General features: G+C 42.5%; 1 protein-coding gene across 1 annotated transcript in view; it reads left to right on the top strand.

Moving 5' to 3' along the window:
- The window catches only part of LOC111961417 (unconventional myosin-Vb-like), an 82102-nt gene extending 64508 nt beyond the window's left edge, over positions 1-17594 (top strand). The window contains 17 exon segments of the mRNA XM_070441267.1: positions 997-1130; positions 1224-1343; positions 1449-1583; positions 1767-1829; positions 5444-5689; positions 8410-8470; positions 8473-8503; positions 10195-10393; positions 10595-10688; positions 10828-10977; positions 11253-11404; positions 11569-11658; positions 11915-12065; positions 12336-12630; positions 12836-13010; positions 13228-13308; positions 13419-17594. Of these exon segments, the coding sequence (XP_070297368.1) occupies positions 997-1130; positions 1224-1343; positions 1449-1583; positions 1767-1829; positions 5444-5689; positions 8410-8470; positions 8473-8503; positions 10195-10393; positions 10595-10688; positions 10828-10977; positions 11253-11404; positions 11569-11658; positions 11915-12065; positions 12336-12630; positions 12836-13010; positions 13228-13308; positions 13419-13571 (2330 nt within the window). The 3' untranslated portion in view covers positions 13572-17594.

Below are 17594 nucleotides of genomic sequence, written 5' to 3'. Positions count from 1 at the left end.
ATCAGAGTAAGAACTCAATGTACACTATGAAAGCTTAAACCAAGTTTATACATGGTTCCACCAGTGGTGGTATATGTACCCCAGTTTGGGGTGGAATCTCCTCCTCCTCTTTAAACATTACATCTCTGTTGCTAGGCAGGAAATTAAGTGACGCGGGCAATAAACTGTTCCTTCTCCCTTAACGTGACCTGACCTCGGCCCCCTTCCTCACTAATCCACAGCTCTCCACCCTTATCAGTGCCTGCCAACGTGATCGTTTTTCCTTTACTCAGTACATTCCAAGCTTAATTGCCTCCACATATACATTCCTCCTACAGATAACCATTAACTTCTGGTGTAGACCCTAGACTATAGCACCCCTCATGTCTCAATATTTAAAGTTTAGAAATCTGAACCCATCACAGGTAAAAACTCAATAAAACAAGTATCTAATATAGTCTATACATTTCAGCTGTTTCAAAAACATTGCTCTGTAGGAGTGTTAAGCTCAACGAGGTAAACTGCCCTGCTCGGGAGGGGTCAACTGTCAGGCGAGTGTAGTGCGTGAAAACTGTCATCTCTTTTCTAGTGTAAAACCAGATGTAACGCTCCAGGCGTGATCATTTCGCAAGTTTACGTGACAGTATTGTCTCTCAAAAATCTATGCCTCTCGAGAACCTCTCAAGAATGTCCCTATGCTATCGGCAATGTGAAAACGGTCCAAGATAGAAAAGTTATTTGGAATCTTGACAATACAATAACCTATCCCTCAAATTAACATWTGAAATGGTGCTGACACCAATGTGCTATTCCAAGTAACTTAATAAAATAAACTTGACATCAAAGACTAGCAATAGATATTCAGTACCTGTAATGGAGAATACTGTATGTAACTTATTGATGGCTTGTTTTCTAGTCACTCAAATGAAGGCTCATCTATAGGACAGTGATTGAGTAATAGTAAAAGTGGAGACTCATGAAAGTGATTGATGTGGACTGGTCGTGTGCGTGTTTCAGACCAGGAGAGCAGTGCATCCCAGAGTGTGGGTCGGGTCCAGGCAGAGCTGGATGAGGAGAGGCAGCGCTACCAGAACCTGCTCAGGGAGTTCTCCAGACTGGAGCAGAGATATGACAACCTACAGGAGGCCAAGGTGCGTGTGTGTTTGTGTGTGTGCACATTTGCATGTAGGTGTCCTATGCCAAGCCAGATATCCAATGGTTTCCTGTCTCCTCTTACCCTTCAGTTTCAGCCTGGCCACAGGAGGAACAATTCTAACCAGAGCAGCCTGGAGTCTGACTCCAATTATCCCTCCATTTCTACCTCGGAGGTGGGAGACACTGACGATGCYATCCAACTCGTAGAGGTAAGACCTCCTTAACCAGGATTAACCAGTTTTATACAGTCTAACACAGGCTTACTGTACATAGTTGCTTGGACTAGGTTTTGACCTGACATTGTTCCCCTGCAGGAGATGGGAGTGGAGAAGGCAGCAATGGACATCGGTGTGTTCATGAAGCTGCAGAAGCGTGTTAGGGAGCTGGAACAGGAGAGGAAGAGACTGCAAGTCAACCTGGAAAAGATGGAGGACCAGTCTAAGCGCAAGGTGGGCCTATGTCTCAGTCTAGTGTTATGCTCTTGCTTGTTTTTCTATACTTCTAAAATACCTACACAGAAGTTTCTCCCGTTACTCTTTGTCTTGAATACCTTTAAGTTTAAGATCCTCAAGCTGCCTGCCTCTGCCTTATCGACCCAAAGTGGAATATTTACTATAAGCCATCTCTCTTAGGGCATTGAGCCAAAGATGACATCAGAGCAAGAGAATGCGGATCTGGCCTACAACAGTCTCAAGGTACAGATACACCAACTAACATGCATACACACAGACAACCACAGTGTACAGTACTATTCAGCAGTGGGATGTCTCTATTTGTGGTGTTCCATTTCTTCTTCACTCTGGATGTTCTGGTGTCTTTGGTCTTCCTGCCCTCAACTTCTCGATCATATTCAAAAAATGAAATTGTATGTTCACAGGTCGCCACAGAAAGGTAGAGGATCTGATTCATGTTAATTTTGTAGCAACACCTTTTCACTGGAATAACAATTTCAATATCCATGACACACAGTTGAAAACAAAAAAGTAAAATATAGCTGCGAGCAGCAATGAATGGGGTTCACAGGATGAGAGAAAGGACGCACGGGCAGTTGAATAACAAAGCAAAGGTTCATTAGAGGAATATGTTTAAAGTATTTTTTTAGCATATCTGCTAATGTATATCTATAGGTACAATGCGGCCATATTTGAATGCAGCAACAACAAAAAATCTCAAAACCATTAAAGACTTGAGTCTAAATACAAAATCAGGAGTGAATCTGGCATATGGTGCATGAGGACAAGATGATTGATTTTGAGCATTACCGTTACATATGCAAATAATTAGATGTTGAAAGTCCTTGTTTTTTGAGATATCAATACCAAATTCAATGTGGTTTACCTTAGAGACGTCCATGATAGCGATGACAAGTTTCAAGTTAATAGGCAACTGCGAAGTGAATTTAAAGTGGTTTAAATGGATACGTAAAATCTGAACTCCGCCATCTTTTGTCCAGCTTTTCTCAAGCTAAGTTAAGACACGTACCATGGGTATACTTTCCAAATGTGTTGTCATTTGGTCCTATGGTTCATGAGAAGTGTTTTTTGCATATTAGCCTATGTGCTAATATGCTTCCACTGGTATAGTGTGGCCATCTTTTAATGCATCAGCGTTATTTTCTCAAACTCTTTAGGGACTATTGTGATGAGTCCAAAAACCAACTTTATTTATTGATTTAAAATTTTGCAGGATGAAATCTCTTGATGCACCATTCCATTTTCAAGTGTTCAAATTATTATTTATTTTTTTACAAACAATACTTGGTAACAAAAATATGGCAACTACTGTCTAATAATAAAACGTACAATCAACAGAATAAAAAAGTTGTTGTACAACTACTAATAGGTCTACAWCTAATAAAAATGACTTCCAACTACAACTAATAAAACTAAGTACCTATAATATATACAGTGCATTTGGAAACTATTCAGACCCCTTGACTTTTTCCACATTTTGTTATGTTACAGCCTTATTCTAAATTTGATTTGTATTTAATTTTTTCATCAATCTACACACAATACCCCATAATGACGAAGCAAAAACATTTTTTTAAAGAAATGTTTGCAAATGTATTACAGATGCAAACAAGGTATCTGTTTTTTGTAAGTTTTCAGACCCTTTGCCCTGAGACTCAATTTTGCTCAGGTGCATCCTGTTTCCATTGATCATCCTTGACTGGAGTCCACCTGTGGTAGATTCAATTGATTGTACATGATTTGGAAAGGCACACACCTGTCTATACAAGGTCCCACAGTTGACAGTGCATGTCAGAGCAAAAACCAAGCCATGAGGTCGAAGGAATTGTCCGTAGAGCTCCGAGAAAGGATTGTGTCGAGGCACAAATCTGGGGAAGGGTACCAAAACATTTCTGCGGATAGGGTTTCGATTATTTACGTTAGACATACTATGGTTACACACATGGTTAACATATTATGGTTACCATACTATAATTTCTGCAGCCTTGAAAGGCAGGTATCAACATGGCCGAACGAGAAGCTGCCAGCGATTTCTAGAAATCGCTTTCTATGGATATTAACCTTTTTTCTATGAATACAAATCGCTGTCTGTGTGAACTTTTTTTATACGCATGTGAACTTTTTTTTTTCTACGACTACAAATCGCTTTCTACGCGTGAGAACATTTTGTATTTTTCTTGTCGTCAAATCCCTGCCAAAAGCCAGGGGACCTAAGCGCTTTCAAATATGGAGTTGCAGGTTTGCCATGTCTGTCATGTTTGCGCATATCTCTTCTATGTGCAAATCTTTATGGCAGTCATTTTAATTAAGGCCCTTGGAAATGACCTGCATATCTGCAGTTATAAAAAAATTATAATGCAATATATCGATTTACAAATCAGAAGGTGTTTGGATAGTGAATTGCATTTGTGGATTGGGGATTTACATTTGTGAATACATTTGGCATGATATTGATCCCATATAATAGCACCATAATAGCACAGGCCACAGGGTTTAGATTCGATTGGCAGTAAAAATGTGTGCGTCGTGAACATTTTACAGGTTTGAGCCATGGGATCTAATGTAGCTGAGTCTACTGCACAAGTGAAATGATAACTGCTATTGGTGCCTTTCTGGACTCATTGCAAAGAGAGAGAGAGAGAGTTGAGCACTTTCAGTCACTGTACAGTATCTTAGAAGATTAATAATCTTGTCAGTGTATCTATGAATCAACTGCAGTAGTTTTGTGGCTTTTAGCTACTTACCATAGCTAAATACTGTTAGCTACTTGCCATAGCAAAACTGTAGCTACTTGCCATAGCTAAATACTGTAGCTACTTGCCATAGCTAAATACTGTAGCTACTTGCCATAGCTAAATACTGGTCTTCTTGCCATAGCTAATACTGTAGCTTTCTTGCCATAGCTAAATACTGTAGCTACTTGCCATAGCTAAATAGTAGCTACTGCCATAGCTTAAATATGTAGCTTCTTGGCATAGCAAATACTGTAGCTTCTTGCCATAGCTAAATACTGTAGCTTCTTGCCATAGCTAAATTACTGTAGCTTCTTGCCATAGCTAAATACTGTAGCTATCTTGCCATAGCTAATACTGTAGCTACTTGCCATAGCTAAATACTTACTACTTTGCCATAGCTAATACTGTAGCTACTGCCATAGCTAAATACTGTCGCTACTTGCCATAGCTAAATAACTGTAGCTACTTGCCATAGCCTAAATCCTGTAGATTCTATTGCCATAGCTAAATCTGTAGCTTCTTGCCATAGCTAAATACTGTAGCTACTTGCCATAAGCTAAATATACTGTAGCTACTTGCCATAGCTAAATACTGTAAGCTACTTGCCATAGCTAAATACTGTAGCTACTTGCCATAGCTAAATACTGTAGCTACTTGCATAGCTAATACTGTAGCTACTTGCATAGCTAAATACTGTAGCCTTCTTGCATAGCTAAAATACTGTAGCTACTTGCCATAGCTAAATATGTAGCTTCTTGCCATGAGCTAAATACTGTAGCTACTTGCCATAGCTAATACTGTAGCTACTTGCCATAGCTAAATACTGTAGCTACTTGCCATAGCTAAATGAAATCAACTACAAAATAGTTTCTTCTACAAAAGATACTCCAGCCTCCTTACTAAGGTACTCACAATGTGGTAAAACAGCAATCACATCTTATTCTGCTCTATATTACTTTAGTACCTGTATTGGTATCAATCACTGTCATTCTTCCTTACATTGAGCCTTGGCATTTCATTACTTTTATTACCAACGATTACCAAAGTTAAATTTTAGATTGCCAATAAATCTCTTTGAACTTTGGCCTTGTTTTTCCACAGAGACAGGAGCTGGAGTCTGAGAACAAGAAGCTGAAGAATGACCTGAACGAGCTGAGGAAGGCCATCGCTGACCGCGCCTCCAAGAACAGCTCCTCCAATGAGCTTCAGGACGGCTACAACCTGCTGCTGGGCCAGCTCAAGGCAGCCAATGAGGAGCTGGATGTGCGTAAGGATGAGGTCCTTATCCTCAGGAGTCAGATTGTCACTGCAGCCCAGCAGAAAGAGAAGGAGACAACCAATCACATTGTAAGTCACCAAACTGGGAGCTGAAAGTTGACATGGCTTCATTTGTCCAATGGGAAGTGTTTATTGTCCAGTTTATATGGCCCTATTTGTTAATCAAAAGGTTATCTMYACAYTAAACTGGTACCAGGGACCTTAAAATTAGTCTTGTGAGGCTTGCGTTCTAGGGAAAARCGGAGAACACCATCATGTCCATGAGTCTCAGCATCTCACACACATCTCTAGCTTAAGCAGATGGATTTTGATGGAGATGTTTTTATGTTAATTAGATTTCCACTGGGGCGCGACCATTGTAGGCCAAGGGTTGTAAGAATGTTCCACAGCTTGTCTCCACGGCTCCACAGCAAGTTGTTAGTGGCCCTAGTTATCCAAATTGCCCAGATATATATATATATATATATATTTATTTATTTATTTATTTATTTGAAAACTTTTTTTTTTATTGCATATAAGCATCGAACCAGGAAGTCATTTGTTAGAATGATGAGATTAATACAGCTTCGATGGTGCTTTGCATCTGGAAGGCAGGTACAGTATGGGGAGGTGTGTCTAAGCTTTATATAGGAACGATAGCAGAACTAACGATACACAACCGCAATGCACACAACAGCACTATATGAAATTATGCCTATATAAAAACATTATCTAGCAGGCGCCCCAAACACTTACTCTGTTGTCGTCTGTTCTCTTGGCCCCAGGCATATTTTTTTCCTCGAGTGGATGGTCAGGGTGCCGGAACATAATTACAAATAATTTGTAGACTGCACATTGACCGCAAGATGCACAAACCGATATATTTTACTAAAACATATTAATTTCACACCTTGCTTACATTTGTATACTAGAGTGTATGATCACAAAGTATCTTTCTATTATGCATGGGAATACTTTGCAACAGCATTCCAAAATGTAAGTTACTTGGAGCTGATTTGCTGGTGTTTTTACAGTCTTTAATGTCCAACAATAAAACATTAAAATAAATAAAATAAAAATGTTTTGGTCACATACAGATGTTATTGCGAGTGTAGCGAAATGCTTGTGCTTCTAGTTCCCGACAGTGCAGTAATATTTAACAAGTAATCTAATAATTTCCCAACAACAACCTAATACACACAAATCTAACCAAAGGGATGGAATAAAAATATATACATATAAATATATGGATGACCGAGCGGCATAGGCAAGATGCAGTAGATGGTATAAAATACAGTATATACATATGAGCTGAGTAATGTAAGATATGTAAACATTATTCAAGTGGCATTATTAAAGTGACTAGTGATCCATTAATTAAAGTGGTCAATGATTTCAAATCTGTATCTAGGCAGCAGCCTCTCTGTGTTAGTGATGGTTTTGTTCAGAGAATTTGAGGTTCCAAATAAAATCACACGCGGGCCACCATTTGGGGAACCCTGCTATAGGTTTTGTGACAGTAGTAACGATAGAAGCTCTCTGACTGACACAGAACTACATTCTCATGGCTGTTTAATTCCTTACGTTCGGGGGTGGGACAAGCGGAGACCAGGAAATCAACCTCACTCCTCCCTAAAGCTTGTTGTAGTTTTCCAAAAACACGTGATTACCTCCAAATATGTCACTTAGGGTCAAATCTGGAAAACAACAATACCTAGCTTTTTGATCTACAGAACGCATTTGGAAGCTGTTTCCGTAACGTGACAAAAAAATGTAGGTAAAAAAAAAATCCTGAACGTTCGTTTAAGGATGGCTGATATTCTTTTCTTGTTTGTGACTTATGTGGGTTGAAGGTCAACACGATTATTATCATTATGCAGCGTAATTGAATTGAGTCAAGTCAGCCAGTGATGGAAAAGCACATGATAGTCTTGCACTGTATGTTATGGATTCCAGTGACCTGTATCTTACCCAAACAAAACACTGGAATATTTGATCAAATGTTTCCAGTTGGATTTAGACAGAGGTACAGGCAGACTAGTATGTAACTGGAGAGTCTCATTATGAGACGTTTGAGAGAGACTGGCCTCCGTGCCAGACCTCCAACTGGAACTGAGAATGACAGCGTCTGACAGATCAGTCCTTACACTGTAATAATCCAGCGCGGCATTCACCTGTAGTTATGTCCTCCTGAAGAGAGTTCCGAAGATGATCCCCACTGCTGTTAAACACCGTGGGTAGCCAGGCGTTTGGTTTGAGAGGGAGTGCCTCAGGACAGAGAGCAGAGAGAGCGCATGGTGTGCGGGAGGCAGCAGAACAGACAGCTCTCATTCACTCAGGCGTTTCCACTTCTACCCCCTCACCCCCCCCCCCCCACTAGTAATATTTCAGACACTCCTGAGCTGCGCTCTCCCAGTCCCACCTGCTAGGCTAGTGGCGGATATGCCTTGTGTGTCATACTCCTTAGAAGGGTGGTGATTATGACTCCTCCGAGATGATGGCCTGTCACTCTGATTCTTCTTTTCCCAACTGTTGAAGCTGATTGGTTCAGATGCAGATATTAGAGAGGGCGCTGGCCTGTAATATGAAAGTGTGTTGAGGGCAGCTGTACTACAATATGTCCTATGACTCACGTTTGAGTGCGTGTTAAACACTGACTGGGTTTGACCTAAAGAGGGAAAGAGACAAGTCGGATGAATGTCATTACCTTATAAAGCAGTGGCAGATGTACCCACCAACTCTCTCCCACGGGTTTTGCTACCTCTTCAATGGCATCATAAATTGACCTTCATGTCCCCCTCTCTCCATAGGAAACCAATAACTTGCCTGAATGGACCAACAGCAAGAAGCCCATAGACAAGGAGGAGGCTCTGAGGCCTATCATGGACTCTGTGAGTCTAAGAAGTAAGGTCTGTCTTTACCTTATATTGGAAGTACAGTCATGGAATACACACTGGCCTGTGATGATAATGGCCTCTTTTTTTTTTGTCATACCCACTGGCGCACAGAATGTTTTTCAATGTAAATATCACATTTATACTTCTGGGTTGACAGGGTGAAATGGAAATGAGGAAAGTGTTTGGTGGTTCAGTTTTCATTCCATGTGACTACATCAAACTGTTGCCAGTGCTACTATTGTTTTGTCCAACTAGAAATTGCCTAGAGACCTTCACTACTGTACTTCTATGTCCGGCGCTTAGTCCAAGAGACAGTGTAGCTACAGTATGCTCAAGGTGACAGACCAACCCCCCCCCCCCAACGGGAAAGCACTCGAGGCGAAGCAGTTTAAGCACCGTCTTCACCCAATCCTTATACGTCAATATAACCAGTGACGAAAACCCCAAAAACAGAACTAATGCTGCTCGGATCTCCCGCATCGCATTCAGTCCAGGAAGTTTCTCTCAGTCTATGAGCAGAATCTGCCCACAGGAGATTACTCTCAGGGTAACATCGGATCACCTTTCTAATCTAAACTGTCCCAATCACTTTGACGGTATAATGACATATTCATGGAAAACTGCCCTGCTTTTGATTCCACCCTATTGAAATTGACACAGTAATATCCTTCCTGAGCCATCTACCTTCATGGCCCTCTGTGTCATCATTAACAGAACCCTCAGACAGCCAGTGAGTGACGGGACTTAGATGGCACTCAGATTGCCAGGGAGGAAAGACATTTGTGTTGCTCATAATGAGCCACTCGAAGCACACAGATTCATCTCGATCCAAAGCAATCTTCCGTTGACCCGCGATCTATTCCTGTTTTATATCTTTCATTCTGTGTCCCGGCCCGGTTTGAGAGACCTAGCCAAAATGCCAGGGTGATTTGAACACCTCTGTTGTGTCTGCAGAGCAGAACCTTTTAACCTGGAGGTATTTGTTAGACGTCCTCATTATGGCAGAATGCAGATAGATGGCAGTAATGAGAGGCAGATGCTGATATAACGACACTCTCACCGTGATCGGGTTTTAAAAGGGTGATGGTAGTGTCTGTCTGTCTGTTGTGTGAGAGCTTTTTCCTATGTCAGCTACAGGATTTTAACTGGAGAATCTCTGTTTCTGCTCTACCTCTCTGTGGTGCTAACTCCTATTGCTCTGTTATGTTTTCTCCTGTCCATTTTTGTTTCACTTCCTCCTGTCACTCCTTTCTTCTTGCCATCTCTCCATCTCTTTTCCTCTATCTCTCTGTCTCGCAATCTCTCCTGGCTTGCCACCGGCAGCAAAGCTTCGGACTGGGGTTATTTGAATGAAGATGGCGAGCTGGGCCTGGCATACCAGGGTCTAAAACAAGTGGCCAGGTTGTCGTCTTCTGCTTTCCTTCTCTACTTACTGCCTTCCTGTTTTATCCTCTCCCCGTTCCTATGCCTCTGGTAAAAGAGGCACAAACTGTGGGGGTTAAGATGTGAGTTAATGAGCTATGAAACCATACTTAATACAGTAAGTCTCCACACTATGGTACAGGAATTCTACAAGGTAGAAGTTTGTGACGGTTTGGTCAGCTTTAGGCTTATTGTAACCATCCCCTCTCTCCTCCTCCTCTCCCTCTCCTCCTCCTCCCCCTCTCCTCCTCCTCCCCCTCTCCTCCTTTCCCCCAGGCTGTTGGAGGCCCAGCTCCAGTCTCAGGCCAGGAAGCACGAGGATGAGCTGGAGGCGTTCCACACCCAGGTGGAGCTGCTAAAGGACGACATAGAGAAGAAGCAGGAGATGCTGAACCACACCATGTCTCTGTCCCCTGAGGCCCAGGTGGAGTACAGCGTCCAGCAGGAGATCACCCGGCTCACCAACGACAACCTGGTGAGAACACTGCAATCAGGTTGCTGATCTAGGACTCTCAACCATACTATTATGATCCAAAAGGCAAAACTGATCCTGTATCAGCAGTCCTACTCTGAGACTCTTTGAATACAGGCCCAGGGGCACCTATTGGAATGGAACAGCCCGGAGCTCTGAAGGTTAGTGTTGAGTTGAACATCTTGAATGTTTTTGTTACTATAGGACTTAAAAGAGCTTGTGGAGAAACTGGAGAAGAACGAGAGGAAGCTGAAGAAGCAGCTGAGGATCTACATGAAGAAAGTACAGGAGCTGGAAGGTGAGAGACCTGGAGCTCCTAATGAATTCTGTAGCCTATTCATTTATTGGTCTCACTAAGCTGTAATGAAGGCCAAATGGACATACTGTATGATGGTTTTTGCAGAGTCAGTGACCACTTTGTCCTCTGCTTTGTCCAGTGTCCGTGACTGCAGCAGCATCCCAGTCCACCACGGCCAAACCAGAGATGACCCGTCAGGTGACTGTCCAGCGCAGGGAGAAGGACTTTGAGGGCATGCTGGAGTACTACAAAGAGGACGAGGCCCTGCTGGTCAAAACGCTCATCACAGGTACGACGTGGCGGCAGAAAGTCAGCTCATCACACAATATAACAGCATCCAAAGTACAAACACCTGTCAAGTCCAGGGCGTATCACTATATTCTCAAATCCACACGATGACTACAATGATTACTGAAATGAGTGGATGAACTTGTTCCAGGACACATAACTCTCTGTTTTCGAAATGGAATGGGATAACATTGGGATAACTTATTGTAATGCTGTGTTCATGTAATGTTATTGTGATAACAATGTTATTGTAATAACTAAGATTTGGTGTTCCAGACATGAAGCCCCACGCTGTATCAGCAACAGTGCCCTGCCTACCTGCCTACATCCTCTTCATGTGCATCCGCCATGCGGACTACATCAACGATGACCAGAAGGTCCACTCTCTGCTCACCTCCACCATCAACGCCATTAAGAAGGTCCTCAAGGTATAGATACAGAGCTGTATTCCCGCATACAGATGGCGACTTCACTCACATACTTTAATGCGGTACACAATCTTTGGAAGTAAGTTGCGAGGAAAGCTCGGTCAGAATACAGTACAGCGACTCTGGTATTTGAACGTTCTCTTCATTTTGCAATGCCTCTGCAGAAAAACAATGATGACTTTGAGATGACCTCCTTCTGGCTGGCCAACACGAGTCGTCTGCTGCACTGTCTCAAGCAGTACAGTGGAGATGAGGTGAGGCTTACTTTGAACGATCAGAGATCATTCTGCTTATTATAAACTGTGACGAGATGCTAGAAAGGATTCTCAGTACTTTAGCTTGTTGAAATAAGAGGTAGATTGTCTGACATTTATACAGTCTGACTACTCCTTGATTCCTCTCCATGCACAATGCATTTTAAAGATGTACAGACGGAAATAAACTTGCTTTAACCTACTCTACAAATTGTAGATCTCCACAACTCTCATTCCTGTCTTGCTGTGTTCCCAGGCGTTTATGACTCAGAACACGGCCAAGCAGAATGAGCACTGTCTGAAGAACTTTGACCTGGCAGAGTACCGCCAGGTGCTGAGTGACCTCTCCATCCAGATCTACCAGCAGCTCGTCAAGGTGGCAGAGCACGTTATGCAGCCCATGATCGGTGAGGTGCTGGGGTAGCTCGGTGGCAAGAACTGTATGGTCCAGAAGTTTGAGACAATGGAGTTGGAAATTGACCAACCATTTCTTCATTCTGGGTTGATTGTACCGCTGTTTTGACATTGTAAAATCCCTTATTATACTGATCTATATTTTCCACAGCTGAATGTTATAGTTCAGTACTTAGGTTTCCTAAAAGAAGAAAAGTGAACCAGTTAAACCTATAGATATCAATGAATGAACATTGCGTTAACTATCTCCTTCAACTGGGCAGTGTCGGCCATGTTGGAGAGTGAGTCTATCCCCAGCCTTGCGGGAGTGAAGCCCATGGGTTACAGGAACCGCTCCTCCAGCATGGACAAGGACGAGGAGGGCCCAGGGAGCTACACCCTGGAGGCCCTGATCAGACAGCTGGGCCAGTTCCACGTGGTGATGGGCGAGCACGGCCTGGACCCAGAGATAGCAGGCCAGGTGGTCCGGCAGCTGTTCTACAGCATCAACGCTGTCACCCTCAACAACCTGCTGCTCAGGAAAGACGTCTGCTCCTGGAGCACTGGCATGCAGCTCCGGTATGTTTATATATCAATATATATATATATACAGAACCATGCTGGGGATATTATATGTTCTAGGGACTGACCAGGAAAAGGTCTTTTAATGCTACATACAGTATAGCTGAGAGGAGCCCTCATTAAAGTAGCATAAGGGTTTCATGTATGACCCGTCACTGAAGAGGTGGGTCTATACTAAGTGTCTTTCACTGGGATTGGTCAGGTACAACATCAGTCAGATGGAGGAGTGGCTTCGGGGGAAGAACCTCCACCAGAGTGGGGCGGCGGTTAACATGGAGCCCGTCATCCAGGCCGCCCAGCTGCTTCAGGTCAAGAAGAAGACGTCCCAGGACGCCGAGGCCATCTGCTCACTGTGTACCGCTCTCACCATGCAACAGGTACACTCGTACACCTGTCTCTTATACACATACTGTGTACCGCTCTCACCATGCAACAGGTACACTCGTACACCTGTTACAGAGAGCTGTTACGAGCCTGTTGCACATCAACAATCCTTGAGCACCGGAACGCCCCTCACCACTCCGTCTCAACGTTCACAGGAAGAGTGACGTGTCTTGTCTTCATATATTAACCAGTGTCCTATTTGTCGTACAGATTGTGAAAATCCTCAACCTCTACACCCCGCTCAACGAGTTTGAGGAAAGAGTCACTGTGTCCTTCATCAGAAACATCCAGGTAACAGCTCTCCGTCCGTTATAATGTGTGATTGCCTGAAACCACTTCCAGTCAAATATAATCTATTTTCCATGCCATTTATTCCTGGGTTTTTTGTATCTTGTCCTCAGAATCGTCTGCAGGAGAGGAACGATGTCCCAATGCTCCTGGTGGACACCAAGCACACCTTCCCTGTCCTGTTCCCCTATACCCCCTCAGCCCTCAGCCTGGAGACCCTTCACATCCCTGCCAACCTCAGCCTACACTTCCTCACTCGAGTCTGAGGCTTCAGCGAGGCCTACCACAGGTTCTTAGCAAGAAGAAGGAGAGCCCAAAGGAGCTCCCTCTAACCTGGGTAGCTTTCAGTTGTTCTGCTAAACAGCAGAGGGCGCCAAGTCTACAGGACTCAATGGAAGGCAAAGAACCTTCCAGCTGACCAACATTGGATGCTGTCGAGCCTCTGTGTGTAAATCCAGCAGAATGTGTCAAGTCATTCTTTATAGCTGTCCACAACTGCTTCCTCTATTTGGCATCTTCTACAGTGGGCTATTGAGATGCTGTGCTTCATCAGTTCTGTCCCAGACAGTCACATTTCTTTTCATTCACTGTAAGGAGTCTCTATGGTAAGCTGACTGTAAATTTATTCCTCTTAAAGATGAATTGAATCTGTGTAAATTTGTGCTCTCACTTCCATTGACAAGGTATTGATTCCCAGTTAGCCACTCCGCCAAGCATTCAAAGTGTCCAGTTGTATTTATTGTACCTTAGGCAGTGGTCTACCGTGTCAGTCTGTCTGGCTTTCTCATGATGAGTTAATTGTAGCCTCACTCCTCTCTACACCCTGTCAATGGACAGCAGATCAGACTCGGGAGCAGCCCTGCATTGCAGTGGCTCTGTTTGTGACTCACACTCTACACGCAGCACTGTGGCTCTGCTGCTCTCCATCCTTCCTCTGCCTTGAGGAATCCTCAGTCTTCAGAGCCCTTCTCTCACTGAGGCTCGAGTTTGATCTTATATAAGAGCCGTATCTCCTCTGTGTTCAGATCAGAGCACACCGTCACACCATCTCCTACTACACGCTATGGTCCAGGAAGTCTGAAGTGCTCAACAAATCTCTCAACAGAGTGATTAGTTGTTGTTTTTACTCTGAATTCAATTTGAATGAATTGAACCCGTATCATCTCCGAATCAGGAGAAGTGAAGGCAAGCTTTATGTAAGTGGGGTAGATCCATGTGTTTGTGAAGACTAGGGTTGAGTAGAGATGGGCGAGAGAGAGCACTTGAAAATGGGACTGGAGAGTCTCCTGTGTAGAGTAAGCTAATAGCCATTCCTGCAGGACAGTCTTAGCCTGGTTTCAAATCTGTTTGTGCGGTCTTGCCAACTCCTGCATGGCATGACAATGACTGGCAGGAGTTGGCAAGACCGCACAAACAGATCTGGGGCCATGCTAGGTCTGCTGCAGGACAGAGGGATTAACCCTTTACACTTGTGGGAATTGGCATATGGATAGGGCTAAATTGAAATGTTTCTCACAGAAGACCTATGGAAAGCATATGCAGAAGCATGGTAGCAATTGAAAGGGAACAGTTTGGATATTATGGGGAAATTATTAGACCAAAGTTGAGGACACAACAGTTCACCTGACATACTGTAAGACTGAATCCAAACATTACACTGTTGATTGGATGTGCATTTTATATTTACTGTACATTTTGCCGCATTTGTTGATAACGAAATCTGAAAATTCTGGATACGTTCAGTAACATAATAATATTCCCTGGAAATTGTGGGGTAGGTGCAACATAATACAAAAAAATGACAAGGGTTTGAGTGAGAGGACTAACTGGTTTCTCCAAGTGGCCACACACTTTTATAAGTCATTTCAATCCACTTGTACGATTCAAAGAAGAGCCTTCAATTATAAGGTGCTTTTTTTATCTCTCCTAGTTGTAGTTGTAGTTTTGTTTGGAACACAACCCTGCATCCCCGCCATCACACAATTACTGTTGTTTTCCCAATCCAAAAAACGGGCCATTTATAAATTGAAATCTGGGTCAGGTGGGCATCATATGAAAGCCTGTTCTATTGCCAACATGACTAGCTAAGTTAGAAAAATACAATATTACAGTGTTAAGCTTTCACAAGGCAATTCAGAGAAACAGATTTTGGTGCGCGTAGAAAGGAGTCCTGAGTGCATCTAGGTGCGTGTTCCGGAGCAAATGTTCTTTACATTAGACAAACAGGCTCATTCCGTTCAGAACACCCCAGGGTATGACGCCATGTCATCTTCTAACTGTATATCAAACATAGTGATCATAAACGTTTGACACTGTATATGATGCGAGTTTTAGGATATGGAAATGTGGCTTGTTTGACATCAAAGCGGTATTTATTATAATTCTCAACATCTCAAATTTTAAAATACAATGAGTCCTCTTAAATTACAGCTTTTCCCTCACTCAGACAACAAAACATTTTGCTAAAGTATCCCAATTAGCAGGAGGGATGGAGTCAACTTCTTGTTGCATGCGGTGCTCGAGTTCAGAACGGCTGTCAGTCACAATCCTACAGCGCTGTGAAGCGCAGAGCCAGAGCTCGGATGTAATGTATAGCATGCTACTGTACATCCACTGCATTCCAATTTAGGCGCTTATCAGTGGCCAAATCTGCCATTTACAACCCCGCATACTGGTACGAGTGTAAAGGGTTAAAGGTTAAGTGGAAGTGAGAGATTGTTCATTAGTAAGTGAAAAGGGAGAAAATTAGAAGTGACATTGGACGGGAACGGGAAGAGCCACACAGCTATCAAAGACTACTGATGAGAGAGGAAGAATGAAACTTGACTTCCAATAATGACTACATTTTGAGCCCAAGTAATCGAAAGCGGCATTTGTCTGATTTGTTGCCATTTCCTTGGACTGCTGCCACAGTTGTGAAGCAGAGAGCACGTGGAAGGTCAAAGTAACTTCATTATGATACTTGGAGAGCACTGTATCTCAAGTTAAGACTCCGAGCGTATCAGCTCCATGAAACTGAAGTAATAAATAACAGATCATGTCTGCAACTCCACTGTTTCCGCACCGGCTATTCCTATTGGATAGAAAACACATACTGTTGTTGGGCCTCTGAAGTTTTACGCTCGTCTTCAAATCACGTTCAGAGATATCAGAGCAGCTTTTACTAGAACAAAGCCTGTGTGGGGAAAGGTCTCTAGCTACTAACGATGCCACTAACATGTACAGGACCATCTTTGATTCACCTTGTGCTTGTATTTTGTTTGGAATATGTTAATGTGTTGTTTTTTTTATTATTACTGTTGAGAGTTTATGGTAAAGGGATCAGGCTTTTTCTAACACTACTACTCGCTCATTTTGAGCGTCATTCCTATTTCCGTTGTGTGGTTATATAACTTGGTCTTCTGTCGATTTTGTGCCATTTATAGCAGAGCGTTTCAAATGCAGGTTCCTATAACATTCTTTCTGCTACTCTCACTTATAAAGAACTTGATATTGCTTATGTTAAGACTGGAAGTTCAGCATTTTTCACTGCATTCCTCTTTGTCATAATTTACGATCATATCCATTATATCATGAGGCTATACACAGAATAAAATATTTCACAGGGGCCACATCCTCAGAGAGGCCTTCAGTCTATGGCCCCTGTGTGCCATAATAACAGTTAGAAAACACAAACAATGCATACATTTAACAATGTCATAATTTTCATTGATTATAAAAAATATTGTCGCACACTCTATATATAAACTCCCAGTAATTTATTGGGGGAAATCAATGATGAAATTGAACAGGAGTCAAGGCCTTGGTGTGTGATCAGAGTATGGATGCCAGCGTTCATACATTGATTGATGTGTTGTCCTTAATTGAAGCTCTTTCTAAAGCAGTGGTCTTGTCCTAAAGTTGAATCTTGATGTGGACTTTATGGAAGTGTGTTTAATTGTATGCAGATTAGTACATGTTGCACAATATGAATTTGGTGACATGGACACATTTATTCTGCCAACATCTCATTGATTGATCAAGGATTGTGAATTTAAATGAATATATTTTAGATGAAGCATTGAAAGCCCACAATGACCTGGTTTTGTGGATGAGTAAATGCATATGACAATGTTTTGTATGGTCAGGGTGATGTACGGTTTTCCATCTTATATCTGTATAATTAGGAAACTTATTTAGTCATTGGGGGGAAATTGAAATACAGTGTATTGACTCAGTTTGAACAAAATGTAACCTCACAATCTTTCTTTGAAAAAATGTTGTAAAAATGAAATAAAATGTTCAATATA

The sequence above is a fragment of the Salvelinus sp. IW2-2015 genome, linkage group LG4q.1:29, assembly GCF_002910315.2.
Source record: "Salvelinus sp. IW2-2015 linkage group LG4q.1:29, ASM291031v2, whole genome shotgun sequence".
NCBI lineage: Eukaryota > Metazoa > Chordata > Actinopteri > Salmoniformes > Salmonidae > Salvelinus > Salvelinus sp. IW2-2015.
Note: the sequence above shows the minus strand (reverse complement) of the source record. Positions and strands in the feature narration are given on the sequence as shown.